The 15,589-nt window shown below is 41.3% G+C and overlaps 1 protein-coding gene across 1 annotated transcript; it reads right to left on the bottom strand.

The window, feature by feature from the left end:
* Positions 1–1,384: 1,384 nt before the first annotated feature.
* Positions 1,385–15,582, bottom strand: LOC127224524 (charged multivesicular body protein 5-like). The gene is made up of 8 exons (XM_051187551.1): positions 15,497–15,582; positions 14,620–14,724; positions 13,604–13,650; positions 11,095–11,188; positions 10,468–10,539; positions 6,377–6,485; positions 4,635–4,747; positions 1,385–1,466 (listed from the first exon to the last, which is right to left on the bottom strand). The coding sequence occupies exons 1-8, from the start codon at positions 15,563–15,565 to the stop codon at positions 1,416–1,418; spliced, it is 660 nt and encodes a 219-aa protein (XP_051043508.1). The 5' UTR covers positions 15,566–15,582; the 3' UTR covers positions 1,385–1,415.
* Positions 15,583–15,589: the final 7 nt, after the last annotated feature.

The following is a 15,589-nucleotide window of genomic DNA, read 5'->3' as shown; positions in this document are numbered from 1 at the left end:
GCCCAGCGCTCTATCCCGTAGAATTATGCCACCAACTGGCAGGCCACCTCAACTAGCCTAATCTAGATAATCTCTCACAGGCATACAGAGGCTTGTCTCCTAGGTGAGTCTAAATCCCATCAGGCTGACAAGATTAACCACATAGAGAGATAGTAAAGACCCTGAAATTAGGGGATGGAGAAATGGCTCAGAGTTAAGAGCACTGACTGCTCTTGCAGAGGACCCAGGTTCAATTCCCAGCACCCATATCAGGCAGCTCACAACTGTCTGTAACTCTGTGAGGCACTGCACACACTGATGAACAGACATACATGCAGGCAGAACACCCATAAACAGAAATTTAAAAATAATTAAGTAAAGAGACTGAAATCAGGCAGCAGCTGAACTTACTGTATGTATCAGCAGTTTAGGCAACTCACAAGGAAAGGATGATGTTTTCTTTTTTTATTGTTAGTCCTTTTTGGGAGAATAGCACATCAAAGTTAACCGAGTACTTAGGACTAGTTCCTCACTTACTCTAAAGGACAGCCTTGAGGGCAAGTACAATTGTACAATTAAGAAATGGTAGTTAGGCCTGGAGAGATGGCTTAGCCATTAAAGGCTAGGCTCACAACCAAAAATATAAGAAATGGTAGTTCATAAAAGATACACCCCAACCCGAGCTGAGACTGCTCTCTGCCCTTTCCTTTCTAAGTCAATGCTAACTGGTGAAGCTTGGTTTCTGTAGTGGAGGATTTTAGGCTAAAGTGATGTTACAATTATATCCTTTTGAAAAATATTTATTGAGTATAAATAAATGTCCTATACATTAAATATCAAGAAATATCCATTATTCATTACAAGTCAGGCTATAATACCGAGGGAACCTGGAATAACAACTCATGATACAGCAGTGACAGTTCATTCCAACATTAGACAGAGTAATGATTTGCTCACATGACACAGCAAAACCTATCAAAGAAACACCACTTAAACCCACCTATTACACCACAATAGACAATGGTTTTGAAGCATACTATCAACAGTCTCAATCTCATTATTAATTTCTATCTTATCACACTGAGACTGCACTTCTACTACATAAAATTTAGAGTCTCATCTGCTTGGTTTTATTTCAAATTATTGTTAACGAGTGAAAACAAGTCATACAAAGTCAAAGAGACTTTTCAGTTAGTCTTTCTGAAGAGGGAAAAAAAAGTTTAGTAATAGAAAGCTTTCCCCAAGCAATGAATTTCTTAACGGATAAAATTAAAATACAGGAGCAGTGTAATTAGCTTTTCCTTCAAAGAAAGGAAAGAAACCTAAATCTGTTTGGCAAATTGGGAACTATTTTCTAGTCCCAGAATACATATCTTTTTTTTTTTTTTTTTTTTTTTTTTTTTTTTTTACACTGTGTATGCTGGAATGCTGAAAGTCTAGGAAGCTGGAATCTGTGGGAGTCCAAATTCATCCACCAGCACTCCATCCTGTGAGAAGAAAGTGAGGGTCAGTGCTGCTCTTAGTAACCAGAAGTCATGTCCAAGTGTTTAACCAATCAGAATGAAAATCCCACTCAGAAGGTGAAAAGGAGCGTTTTCATGAAAGGCAAAGGGGCTTGATGAGTCAGGCAGAGAAGTAAAAGGGTTAATGGAGCGGTTCTCTGCAGGGTGGAAACAGAGAGGAGAGAACATAGAAGAGGGCCAAGGGGGAGAGTGAAGGAGCTCTTGCCTCTAAATACATTATTTGCACTCTCATCTTTCAATGGGTCAGTATCTTTACAGACTGGCGAATCCTTGAGGGGAGTATCTCAGGTGGACAGTAGCTCCTATGCCATGCATTGCTACTCATCAGCCCATGTCAGTTAAGGGTTTCCTCTTCACAGTGTCTACAAATGGGAAGAGCTGGAGACAAAGCACAGTGGAAGAATGTGCGCCCCCACTGTGTGAGGGCCTGTGTTCAAATACCACAGATGCTTCAGGGACTTGTTACCAGGAAACGGAAAAGGCAAGCTATACTAGTGCTCACAAAAATAGCTTCAGCATAATTACTAAATAGCAGATACTTAAATAATTATTTAAAGCAACTTGTGCACCTGGGACTTTGAAGAAGCCAGAGAGGCACTCTGAACTCCAGGAAGGAGGCAGGGTACAAGGAGAAGCACATTCACAAGGACCTACAAAATTATCTGCCCCCATCTGTTGCCCCTCACATTTTACAGCCAGGGGAAGGAATGTTCAGAGCTGTGCTGGCTAGTTGGTCAACTTGACATGATGAACCTCAATTAAGAAAAAGAATCCCTCCATAAAATGGGGCTGTAGGCAAGTATGTTGGGCATTTCTTATTAGTGATTGAGCTGGGAGGGGCCAGCCCATTATGGGCAGTGTCATCCCTGGGCTGGGGGTCCTGGGTGCCACAAGAAAGCAGGTTGAGCAAACCATGGGGTGCAAGCCAGTAAGCAGCACTGTGTGTCAGCTCTTCCCTTCAGGTTCCTACCCCGTTAAGAATTCTTGCCCTAACTTCCTTCAGTGAAGTCAAATAACACTTTCTTCCCCACCTTGCTTTTGGTCATGGTGTTTCATTATTGCAATAGTAACCTTAAGACAAGGGAGAATAAATTAATTTCTAATTTGCTCAGAATTACATAATGAATAGAGGCAGATTAGAACTGGACCCCACTCAAACATTCAGTCATCTGTACTGTGAGTACTCAGTATGTTTACGGGGAGATCAGATAAAACCAGGGCTATAAATATCCATGGCAAATAGCACATTACCCTAGAACATCACCTAAGAGGGAGTGAAATTTTACAAACAGTGAAGTACTCTGTTTACAATGACAATTATATGTTAAGATAGGGTTTTATCACGTAAAAGACCAAGATTGCTCTAAACAACAATCATTATCACATAAGATACTCCACATATGCAAAGAATAGAAAAACTCAAAATAGCTAAGTGATCTATCACAGTGTCAGAAATCCTGATTCTCTTCCTTTGTTGGACTAGGATCTTTCTAATATTAAGGTTTTCCTCCCACCCCAAAACACGGTCATCATATATCTCAGGTTGGCTTCCAACTCACTCTGTAGCCAATGGTGGCCTTGAACTTCTAATATTCCTTCTCTATCTCCCCAGTGCTGGGTTACAGGCCTGTGGCTGCATACCTGGGGATCATATCCAGGGCTTTGTACATGCTAGGTAAGCACTCTGTCAATTGAACTACATTCCTAGCCTTATTTATTAATAAAGTTTATACTTAATTTTACTTCATGGTTTAAATAACCCAATAATTAACTAGTGTGTCTGAAGTGGGACTCTTTCCCCCCCCCCCCCCTCTCAATATTTATTTATTTGATGTGTATGAGTTTTGCCCATATGTATATCTATGCACAATGTCTTGTGTCTGTAAAGGTCAGAAGAGGGCACTGGATGACCTGGAACTGAAGTTATAAATGGTTGTGAGTCACCACGAAGATGCTGGGAATTGAACCCAGCTGGGAAGGGCCAGCCCATTATGGGCTCTCTAATTTAAACAAAACAAAAACACAACAGCGGCCAGGAATATGACTCCGTATAATGTCCTTGCCTAACATGTGTGAGGCCCTAAGACAAATTCACAGAAACACACATACACACACCAATACTTCCACTAAGCAAGGCTCATGCCTTCATCAACAATGCATTCTAAGTAAGTGGTAACCCTGTAAATAGCACCTAATGCTAGTTTTATAGGGTGATTACATTTATTATATAAAATGACACTGTATAAAGACTGTTGGCCTAATGGCAGGGGCCTGACAGTTCAATGCCAGCCTGTACAAGCTAATGAGACCCTGTCTCAAAAGAAGATATAGCTCTAGTAGAAGAGTGTTTATTCAGCAGGTATAAGACCCCCAATTACAGGGAAAACCAAACCAAACCAAATCACTGGTCAGCCGCAGTGCCTTTTTGTTTGTTTTTTCAAGACAGGGTTTCTCTGTGTAGCCCCGGCTCTTGTGGAAACTGCCAATAGCCTTTGGGGTACCAGCCCATTAAGGCATGATCTCAGGTGCTACCTATGAACTGATAAGGGAGAGAAGAGACATGCTCTGTTTTTGGGTGGTGGTGGGAGATCTGATTGCAGCTTCCTGCACCCCCAGGGCAGAAGACCTCATCTGCTCTCCTTGTGAGTGTTCCCAATAAATATTTGATATTCTTTTATTTGTGATTTCGTGGACTCCCTTATTCATGCCTACAGGCTGTCCTAGAACTCACTTTGTAGATCAGGCTGGCCTCAAATTCAGAAATCTGCTTGCTTCTACCTGAGTGCTGGTATTAAAGGAGTACATCACTACCACCTAGCTCCTCATTGACATTATTTATGCAGCTTATTAGTTACCGAATGTGGGAAAACCAGACCTTTAAACGTTATTAAAATAATGATCAGGGCTGTTAAACTTAAGACTATATTTTAGATTTCCAGATTGGTGAATATAAAGAATACCTTTAATATGTTGCTTGGAAATACAAAGTATATATTCATACATGCAGGCAAAACTCAGAAAATAAGTAAATCTTAAAAAGAGAGTCCTACTCTGTGGACACAATAGTTATTGGTGGGATTGTTTAAAATATAGGCAGTAACCTAAACATACACCTTAAGGGGAAAACAATACCTTGTTTTTTGTGTCAGTGGGAACACCTTCTGGAATTGCAGGTGCAGATGCTGCTTCGTCTAAGTAGGAACTATCTTCATCAGCCAGAAGCTCATCGCCCAGTGCATCCAACTCTGAAATTAAACAGGCTACATTATAGAAAAACGTGAAGAGAAGCCAGACATGGTGGTGCACACCTTTAATTACATTCTCTGGGCGGCAAAGGCAGGCAGATCTCAGTAAATTCGAGGCTAGTCTTGTCTAAGGTACCAGGACATCCAGAGCTGTTACACAGACAAACCATGACTTGAAAAACAACAACAACAACAAAAAACCAAAACAACAAATGTGAAGAGAAAACTGGCCTTTCGTCAAAAGTTAGCTCAGTGATTTGTAATGAGCAACTACTATGCAAAGGGAAAGGAGGGGGAAAAAATAAAGATCAAGAACTAGAAATGAACAAGGAGGGAAGGAAGGAGAAAGGCAAAGTGCTCCAGAGTGGCACAGAAAATCCAGCATGGGTTGGTTCGACCATGCTAGGAACTGACAACCATCTTGACAGGCCCCTCTTCTTCCACATCCCATAAATGGTCCATTTCACTCTGGATCTGCTAGCAGCCCTCATCACTTATGTGACTAGAGCAATGGGTTTTATTTTTGTCTCCAAGCCCACTCACTGACCTTTGCATTTTCTCATGGCAGTCCCCTCCTCACCCTACAGGTCTCCTGATTGTCCTCTACCATTATTAGGTTAGTCTCTGCTCTGTCTGTGCTTTCAATGGCATCTCACACTTCTTCCCAATCATGTGTGTGCTTACAATTAAGGATCCTAGCAGTGGTAGCACACACCTTTAATCCCAGCATTCATTAGGGAGGCAGAGGCAGGCGGATCTCTGTGAGTTCAAGGCCAGACTGGTCTACAGAGCGAGTTCAGGACAGCCAAGGGTATACAGAGAAACCCTTTCTCAAAAACCAAAAAAACAAAACAAAAAGAATCCAAGCAGGCAGTTTATATTTCTCTCACTGGCGGTGGGGTTTTTATAAATGCAGGAACCAGGCTGGTGAAAGAGCTGAATGGATAAAGGAACCTGCTGTGTAGTCCAATGACCTGACTTTAATCCCTGGGACCCACATGGTAGAAAACCTGACTCCTACAGGTCATAAGCACAGCCAGGACACCTATGTGTACTCTCTCAATAAATAATGTAATAAAATTAAAAAAAAAAAAGATGCAGGACTCACATTTGTTTTCTTAATGCTGAATCTATACACAGACTGAGCACACTGAGCCTTTGCTCAGCCTCTCCTTAGCAGTTACTCCACTGCTGCCTCACAGGCTGACAGAAGACTGTGCCATAAGCCAACTCCCAGGGCATCCTGATAGGAACTGTTTATTTTTTGTTGTTTGTTTGAGGCAAGGGCTCTCTCCATAGCCCAGAGTGTCCTGGAACTCTGTCTCTTTTTTTGGTTTTGTGAGACAGGGTTTCTTTGTGTAACAGCTCTGGCTGTCCTGGAACTCACTCTGTAAACCAGGTTGTCTTCAAACTCACAGGGATCTTCTTGTAAATGCCTCTGTGGTGCTGGGATTAAAGGTGTGTGCCACTATGTGGTCTGCATCCTGATAGAATTTTAACTAGCACTTGGCTAAAGGTCCAGGTAGCTGCTCCTTACAGACTGTGCAGTCATTTGAGCATTACACAGCACTCACCTGCCTCCAGGTCACAGACTGACTGTGCAGTCACTGAGCATCACACAGCACTCACCTGCCTCCAGGTCATCCTCATCTAACTCTGGAGTGCCGTAGCTTCGACTCAGTGCTTCCTGGATTTCATTTGCATCTTCCATCATATCTTCCAGCTGGTCTTGTAAATCCTATAGAAATACATATGACGGGTTTTCTTTCTTCTTTTAGCCTTTTAAATTGGTTGGTTTAATTCAAGGTGACATAGAATTCAGAATACAACAAAGGTGGGACAGCAGGCTCTGGTGGGACTTCAGACTCGGTTCCCTTTAATGGCTGGGTATAGCTGAATGACAGCTAGAGATAATGAGCCACTGTATGATTTTGTTTTCATTTCATTCTAGGTATAGGTGGCAAAGACGTCACAGCAGGGAAACCAGGTGTTTAAACAGGAAGGACTGGAGAAGGGTCACCATCATCTTAGATACAAGGAACAGCCCACTTTTTGCCAGATTTCTGAATTCCTCTTGGCCTTGGCTTCTCTCTCCTGAGTTTCTTCTGCCCTTCTTTTTGTTTCTGCCTGAAAGCCTTCCTTGCCCATCTCCTTGGCCTGGTTCTTGGCTGTTTTAGGGGCTTTTGTTTAACCTTCTCAGCTGACATGACACCTGTGGCCCCATTTCTAGACTCTTCTTTCTGCTAATCCCCATTTTTTTTTTTTTTTTTTTTTTTTAAGTTCAAGGAAGCAAGTTTTATTGAGAAGTAAACAATAGATCTCTGCAGCAGATCAGGTAATGCCCCCAAATGGGTTTCTGTGACAAGGTTTTTACTTAGACGTGAGAACTAAAATTTAATTTTTAACTTATATCTACTTATTCATATACATGTGTGTTTGTGTGTATATGCATGTATATTGGCACATGTATCATTAGTGCGCAAGTAGAAGTCAGGGCAACTTGTGGGAGTTGGTTCTCTCCTTTCATCATGTGGGTCTCAAGGATTGAACTCAGGCCATCTCACCTGCTGAGCCATCTCGCTGGCCCAAAATGAGAAATTTAAAAAATGCTGACTATATAATCAGTTCTCCATAACTAGAAACTGGCTTCAGTCAACCGAGCAGATGCTCCAAAGGACTCCTGAAGGTCTTTTTTATTTCTTTTTTCTTTTGAGACAGAATCTCATGTGGCCCAGTTTGACCTTAAATACACTTTGTAACTAAGGATGACCTTAAATTCCTCATTCTCCGGACCCTATCTACTTCCCCAGTTCTGTGGTTAGGTATATGCTACCCAGCCCAACTTCTGGCTTTCACTTTTCTTTTTTTCCTAGTACTTAGAAATGGATTTTATTTGATGATGGTGGTACTGGAGTGAACGGGACCTGTGTACCCTGAGCAAACACTCTAACACAAATCTTGTACTGCTTGGTGAGAATATCTAAGCCTTTCTGGGGCTGGAGACAGCTCAGTGGTTAACAGCACTAGTGGGTTTGCTTTCCTAAATGACCAGCATTTGATTCCCAGTACACACATCATGGCTCATAACAGTTTGTAATTCCAGTACCAAGGGATCTGAAGTCCTCTTCTGGCCCCTGTGGGCAGATGGTAAACAGAGATACATGCAGGCAAACATTAGTGCACATAAAATAAAATTTTTAAAAATCTTAAAAAAAAAAAAAATTAAGTTTTCCTTCACCCTCCCAATACTGGGGGATGGAACCCAGAGTCTTGATCATGATTGGCAAGTGCTTTCTACTACTTAGCTCTACCCTCAGCCCTGTTTTCCTCATTTAAAAATGGGTTATTGGGCTACAGAGATGACTCACGGTTAAGACTACATACTGTTCTTCCAAGGACCTGAGCTTGGTTCCCAGCACCCAAGTGGGAGGCAATAACTCTTAACTCCAGGGATCATGATGTCTTCTTCTGGCCTCTAAGGACAACTGCACTTACTTGCATAAACCCCTCCTCAGACACATATGCATACACATAATTTAAGTCTTTATAAAAAGAAGGAAAGCTGGAGAAATGTTTCAGCAGTTAAGAGCACTTGCTACTCTTCCAGAGGACCTGGGTCCCACTCCCACAACCCGCCTGACAGCTCACAACCATCTGTAACTCTAGTTCCAGATCTGATGCCTCTTCTGGCCTGCAAAGGTACCAGGCATGCACACAGGGAACATACAAACATGCAGACAAAACATTCATAACACAGTAAATAAAAGTAAATCTTTTTTTAAAAAAAAAATGGGATCAGTAAGAACCATATTTTTATGGCCACTGTAAGATTTATTGCAATGATGTATGTAAAACACTTAGTACTTAGATAAGGCCAGCCTGGGCAACTAGTGACACTCCGTCTAAAAACTAAATAAATTTTAGGAAGTGGAAAAAAAGAGGTAAAGTATGCACATGGCTCCATGTTTAATCTGCAATAACACCACCACCAAAAAAGGGGAAAAAAGGAGGCCAAATATCAGTATATCTTCATATGCAGAGGGGACAGAGGCCACTGTTTAGCAGGTATCACTCAGCACCAGAATTTCCTGTAGGAGGCACTTAGGTCCTTGTACTCTCAGATAGGCACTAGGGAAACCAGGAGTGTTAAACGTGCAGGGTTGTCTCTTCATAAGGAGAGCTGTATAACATGTTTTCAGCCCAGAAGGCTGGGGGCAGAGGTGGGTAATAGCCTGTTGACCTCTGCACTACCACAGGCCGGACCACAAGGCTCTCCTAGACTCCTATCTTGAGCTTGTTTATCTCAGTCAACACACAGAACTATCCTCCTTGACCCTTATCACGGGCTTGTTTACCTTGAGGTGGCTTCCTTAGTTAATCTAGAGAACCTATCTATATGGAAGATGCCACTTGTATTTTCACAAGTGTTTTGATGTAGTCGTCAAACTACAGGCCTGCAACCACTATAGAGTCTATGAACAGGGTTTCTATTTATACAGTCTAGGATAGACACAGAAAGAAAAAAGAAAAGTCACCACAAATAGATTAATCTACCTTTAAATTCAATACTGCATAAACAAAAGTAACATAAACAGAAGCACTAATCTAAAAAGCAAAGGTGCCCAATGTTCTGGGAAACAAAAAGACAAAAAGACTTAAGGGAGCTGGGGTAGGTAGGAGAGACACAGATGGCAGCTATACCTCCAGCTCCTGGGATCTGTTGCCCTCTTCTGGCCTCCATAGGAATTGCACCCATGTGCACAAAAACTACCCATCCACCCACACACCCTTAAAAATACAGCCAGCTGGTGATGGCCTCCTCCTTGGATCCCCCAGCACTGGGGAGGCAGAGGTAGGAAGATCTCTGTGAGTTGAGACCAGTCTGGTCTTCAAGAGCTAGTCCCAGGACAGCCTCCAAAGCCACAGAGAAACAGTCTCAGAAAACCAAAATAAATAAATAAATAAATAAATAAATAAATAGAACAAAAATACGTTTTTGTTGTTTTGAGACAGAGCCTCTCTATGTAGCCCCAGCTGTCCTGGAACTCCCTGTGTAGACCAGGCTGGCCTCAAACTCATAGAGATTCTTCTTACATATAGGAAGGGGTCTTTTCCACTGGTAGGCCACTCCTCACTTCCACTACCTCTGCCTGCCATGCGGGATGCTCACCTGACAGCAGACTGAGCAGTCAGGCCCACAGGCCTTGCCTTCCTGACCAAATCCTAGACCCTAATGGAAATGCTAAATTCAAAAAGACAGCAATTTATTACCAAAATGTAAAGAAAACTACTAGAAATACTAGAAGAGGACTAAGTCAGCCAGAAACTGTATAAACCAATTACCTATATGTCCTCATTTAAGACCTGTTGTATGTGCTCTATTTTTAGCATTCAAGGCTAAAGCAAGAGGCCACAGGTTCAAAGTCAGCCTGGGCTTTGTCCCAAGATCTTTTGTGCATATGTGTATGCTTTCATGTGTGTGTGTACAATACTTGAAGACAGCTCACGTATTCCACCTGCATAATAACTAGGTATGATACTGGGATCTCTGTATTAGGAGCGAGGAAAATGAGGCCTTTGACATCCTTCCCTTTCCTGAAGTCACTACATTAGCACACAACAGTACCAGGATTTCATCACTTTTCTGTGCATTTCTCAACACGCATTTATTCTCAACCTTGCAGTAACAAGTCATGTCTTGTAGCAGAGAGACAGCTCACCTCAATCTGGTCAATTTTTACTTGCTTGTACGCCCTCTTCATTTCCTTCACTCCCAATTTCATGGCATCAACCTAAAAGGAGGTAGAAGAATACCATACTTGTTTTATTTTGAAGTGCTGAGGATTTGAACTCAGACCCTCACATATGCTAAGCCACCATTCTACATTAGAAGTCATGTTTGTGCTAGACAGGTGGCTCAGTGATGACCGAGCATTGGTTGCTCTTGCAGAGGACCTGGGTTTGATTCCCAGCAGCCACGCTCACAACCATCTGTAACTACAGATTCAGGGGATCTGAAGCTCCCTTCTGATTTCCTCTGATACTAGGCACACAAGGTACTCTGACAAACATGCAGGCAAAACATACAAACACATAAAGTTATATTTGCTAACCATCTTTTAAAAAACCATAGGAAAGCATATCAAATTTGAAAATTAAAATGGAGATCAGAGATGTGGTAGCATAGGTCTTTAATCCTAGCACTTGGGAAGCAGAAACAGGCAAATCTTTTGAGTTTGAGGCCAGCCCGATACAAAGAATGAGTTCAGGACAGCAAGGACTACACAAGAAACCCTATCTCAAAAAACAAAACAAACAACAAACAAATCAGGATGCTGTGGGCATACCGTGGTCTTGGTGTCCTTCAGTGACTGAATGGTGTAATTAGCCTGCTCCATGTTAAAGGACTGCTGGGCAAGGTTGTCTCGTTGCTGCTCATACCTTTTTGGAGTCAAGTGAGAATTAGAAATGTGAGACAGAAAGAAGGAAGGATGTAGCATTAACATTAAATAAGATTTTCTCCAAACAAAGAAACCAAACCAAACCATTTAAAAACTACCCACTCTTAGCTGAGCCGTGGTGGCTCATGCCTTTAATCCCAGCACTCGGGAGGCAGAGGCAGGTGAATCTCTGAGTTTGAGGCCAGCCTAGTCTGCAGAGTGAGTTCCAGGACAGCCAAGGCTACACAGAGAAACAGTCTCTAACAAAACAAAACACAAAAAAAATACCCACTCTTACAAAATCCCTCCAAATCATTTTCCCTTGCATGTATTTGAGTTTTAACTATTTCCACTTAAAAACATAGTGTATCTGCTTCTTTTTTCTATTTCTTGAAAAAGGTCTTGTAGTCTAGGCTAGCCTCAAACTTGTAGTGACCTTCTTGTTTCAGCTTCCCAAATGTTAGTAATGTAAATGTGTGCCACCACTCAGGCCTATGCTGTATCTTATTATATCTTATTTATATTTTTCTAACTATTTCCCAAGAAGTGGAACTCTTGGGTTAAAAGCTAAAACTATTTTTTTTAAAGGTTCTTCATACATATATTCATTTTTTAGGTAGACTCAAAAGTGTACTTAAGGACATTTTAGTAACCCAGTATTCATAATTAAGTTATATATCTGACTTAAAGTCAGATGTCTGATACTAGAAATACTGATACTTGAAATGTCTGATACTCTTTTAAAGTTTTCTATCAAATTATAATATTATGTTAAAAACTTTTATGTCACCACATTTTCACATAACAGTTGGAAACCATCTAACTAGCAGAAGAAAAATATGTAGTTCATGATCCAGGCAGTGGCAGATGAGTCTATTAAGTTAGGCACAGTGGCACATGGTTATAATCTCAGTACTTGGGAGGCTGAGTCAGGGGATTGGAACTGGAGGCCAATCTTGATATATAGCAAGACCCTGTCTCTAAAAACAGAAACAGGAAAGAAAAGGTATAGTTTTAAGTAGAAAAGAATAGCTTATATGAAAGATACATTATAATTTCAGTTTCCTAAGAATCTAGATAAATTTTCTTCTGTTTGCTTATTTTCCAAGTTTATGCAATAAATTTATAGTTTTTAAAAAAAATATTTATTTTTCATTTTTGAAGCAGGGACTCATACAGCCCACAAGGGCCTAGAATTTACTAGCCAAGGGTAGCTTTGAACCCCTGCTATTCTTGACTTCATACACCAAGTACAAGGTTTATAGGTGTGTGCCACTATGCTTAGCTATTTATTGACTTAATTTGAAATTGGGTTGTATGTAGCCAAGGCTAGCCTTGATTTCTCTATGTAGCTAGGGTGTGTAGGCTCCTGGTCCTTCTTCCCCTACCTCCCAAGTGATAGGAATATAGGCCTAGGCCATTGAAGCCAAAATTGTTTTTCTTCTATAAGAAAAACATAATACTTTATAACCAATTGCTGATCCAGAGAGATGGCTCAGTGGTTAAGAGCACTGACTGCTCTTTCAGAGGACCTGGGGTTCAATTCCCAGCATCCACAAGACAGTTAACAACTGTCTGTAACTACCAGTCTGACACCCTCACACAGACATACATACCTGAAAAATACCAATGCAAGTAAAAATAAATAATTTTTAAAAATAAATAAAACCAATTGCCACTGAGAAAGCAATAGTTGTAATACATCTTGGTTGTTGTAGGTATTGTTAATTTTTCCAATGTGATTTAATAAAATAAAATAAAAAAAAGGAAAGACAGCATCTGATATATTACAAAGTAATTTTAAAATTGGAACAAAGCAAGCTGGGCATTGGTGGTGCACTTGGAAGGCAGAGGCAGGTGGATCTTTGTGAGTTGGAGGCCAGCCTGGTCTACAGAGCTAGAAATACAGAGAAACCCTGTCTTGAAAAACAAAAAACAAAAAAACAAAACAAAACAAAAAAAAGAACAAAGCTGTCAACAATTTTCCTACAAGCTGATTATACCTAGCTTCTACAACTCCATGGATGATCTCACAGGCTCAGCAGTCCACAGGGGTGAGCACCAGATAGTAACTGGGTTTTTGCACAACACTGGGACACAGAAACTGAAAACAAACTATTGTGGTGAGAGAGAACAAATACTCAGCACCCCTAACTTTATAAACAAAACCAAACAAGATCATACTAAACAATGGGAAAAAAACCAAACCATACAGATCTGGCCAGCTACAATAATAGTCACTAACACCACATGGCTACCTAAACTTAAGTTGGTAACATTAAGTAACAGAAGTTTATGGAAATTTGCAATAATATCAAGAGTACTTAGAAAATGATATGAAACCCAGAAAGAATGAGGATGTTTTTGCTTTTGGCTTAAACTGTTCCTTAGAAAGGAGATGACCCACATGACTTACATTCGCTTTGCTTTAAAACCCCTCAGGGCTTTCTGTTTGACCATGTTCTGAGGGAGAAAAACAGACTTAATAAAAAGGGGAACACATATGGCAAAGAAGTCTTCCATATGCTAAAACTCATATACCTATGTGCTTCTTTTAAAAGGTAGACACAGAGGCTTTTTGAGTCTATGCTTCACCTCCAAGCACAGGTAACTCTGTCAGTTGGTAAGCCTCGGCACCCTTTGCAACCCACATCTCAGGATCCTGAACCACTCCCCCTTTTCCTGATGTATTTTATTTCCACTTTCCAGCCCCAATGATGCCCACAGTGTTACACCCAGTTGCCTTCAATATAAACACAACATGTTCAACCTCTATCATGTCCTCATGTTAGAAACAGTTTTACAACAACCCCACCAATCTCTCCATTTTAGAAGCTGAGACTCTACATGAACCCTTGTTTCCCTTCTCTGTTGGTTCTTCATGTAAATTTATCAAACACCACTATATTGTAGACATAGTGCCATTTAGGTGACTTGTTATTTAATCCTCACACTACAATGTACACATTATTTTCACTTAACACATGAGAAAAATTGAGGCTGAGTAATGCACTAGTTCCCACTGTTAATATGTTATGGAGTTGGGGGGAAAAGATAGCTATATATCCATAGTCTACTCAGTGATAGTATTAGAACACTGGTCTTACATGCGAATTCTGTACTTTTCCCCAGCCTACCATTGTATTCTATCTATCCCAGCCTGACCACAACCAGATTCTGAGCACAACAAAAACCTCCTCTCCAGAATGGGGGCTTTTCAGTAGAGCATACTAATTAATTCCCATTTTGCTTCAGGACATGGGGTCAGCACCTTCCATCTACCACATTAACCCCAGCTTCCCTCTTGTATCTGGCTGCATGCACTCTCTCTCCCCGAAGAATACATCCTCACACGTATTTTATCCTTACCAGATTGTGTATTTTTTTCCATTCCTACACAGTTCATCCTACAACAGTTGACACCAATCTTACCTTGGCAGGGCCCTCTCTCATCTTCTTGATTTGATCCTTATATTTCACTAGCTCAGCATCCAACCGGGAAATTTTTTTGTCAATGGATTCTGCCCTGCTATCCACCTTGGAGGAAAAAGTCAAATGTAGTGGTAATTATCAAAATATATTTATACAGAAAGGGACAGGAGAAGCAAGGAATGCAGATGAAGAAAACAAAAGGATATAGCAAAGAGTGGAAAACAGTGGTTTACTCAAGGGTGGGGATACCAGCCAGAATCATTGAAAGGCTTTCCTAAACTCTCTCCCATGTCCCAGATTCTCATTAGCAGCTCTGCCTTGAGAAAAACAATTTGGGAATCACTGGGTTGGTTGAGATTTCCCAAGTGGGAGACTAGTCAGTTTGGGAACTCAACATAAAAGTATATGGAATGAGCCAGTGGACACAGACTACGATGAGATCTAATGCCATTTCCGAAATCCGGCTTAATTTGGAGGGATCAAGATTCAGATTTTTGTGCTACTCAGATCCAGGACTAAGGTACAAACATGATAAACCTGACGTGGGCGAGGGAAAAGGAATGAAAAATTAATTGGTAAAAGACCAGGTTAGACGGAGTGGGGTGTATGAACCAAGGTAGGGAAGGGTGTGGAATGTGAGGACCAAAGCAAGAAAGAGAGGATGGGGCGCAGTGGGCGTCAGGAAGGGTTTAAGTGCAGTAAGGGTTAGAGTGTCTCTGGCTTGTGGGTGGGGTCAGGAATGGCATGGAAAACAGGGATGAAAGGGGTGGGGATGGACAAGACTGAGGTTTGATGGGCCCGAACCAGGAACGGGGTGGAGTAGGATTCGGGATGTCCAGTCGGAGTTGAGTCTAGGTATACAAAGTCAAATGCCCACCGTCCCAATGCAGTCAGTCAAGCTAGGCGGCGGAGCCTTGGGTTTCGCTTTTCCGAAGAATCGGTTCATCTTGACCGGCGGCGAAGAAACCAA

The sequence above is a fragment of the Phodopus roborovskii genome, unplaced genomic scaffold (assembly GCF_943737965.1).
Source record: "Phodopus roborovskii unplaced genomic scaffold, PHOROB, whole genome shotgun sequence".
NCBI lineage: Eukaryota > Metazoa > Chordata > Mammalia > Rodentia > Cricetidae > Phodopus > Phodopus roborovskii.
Note: the sequence above shows the minus strand (reverse complement) of the source record. Positions and strands in the feature narration are given on the sequence as shown.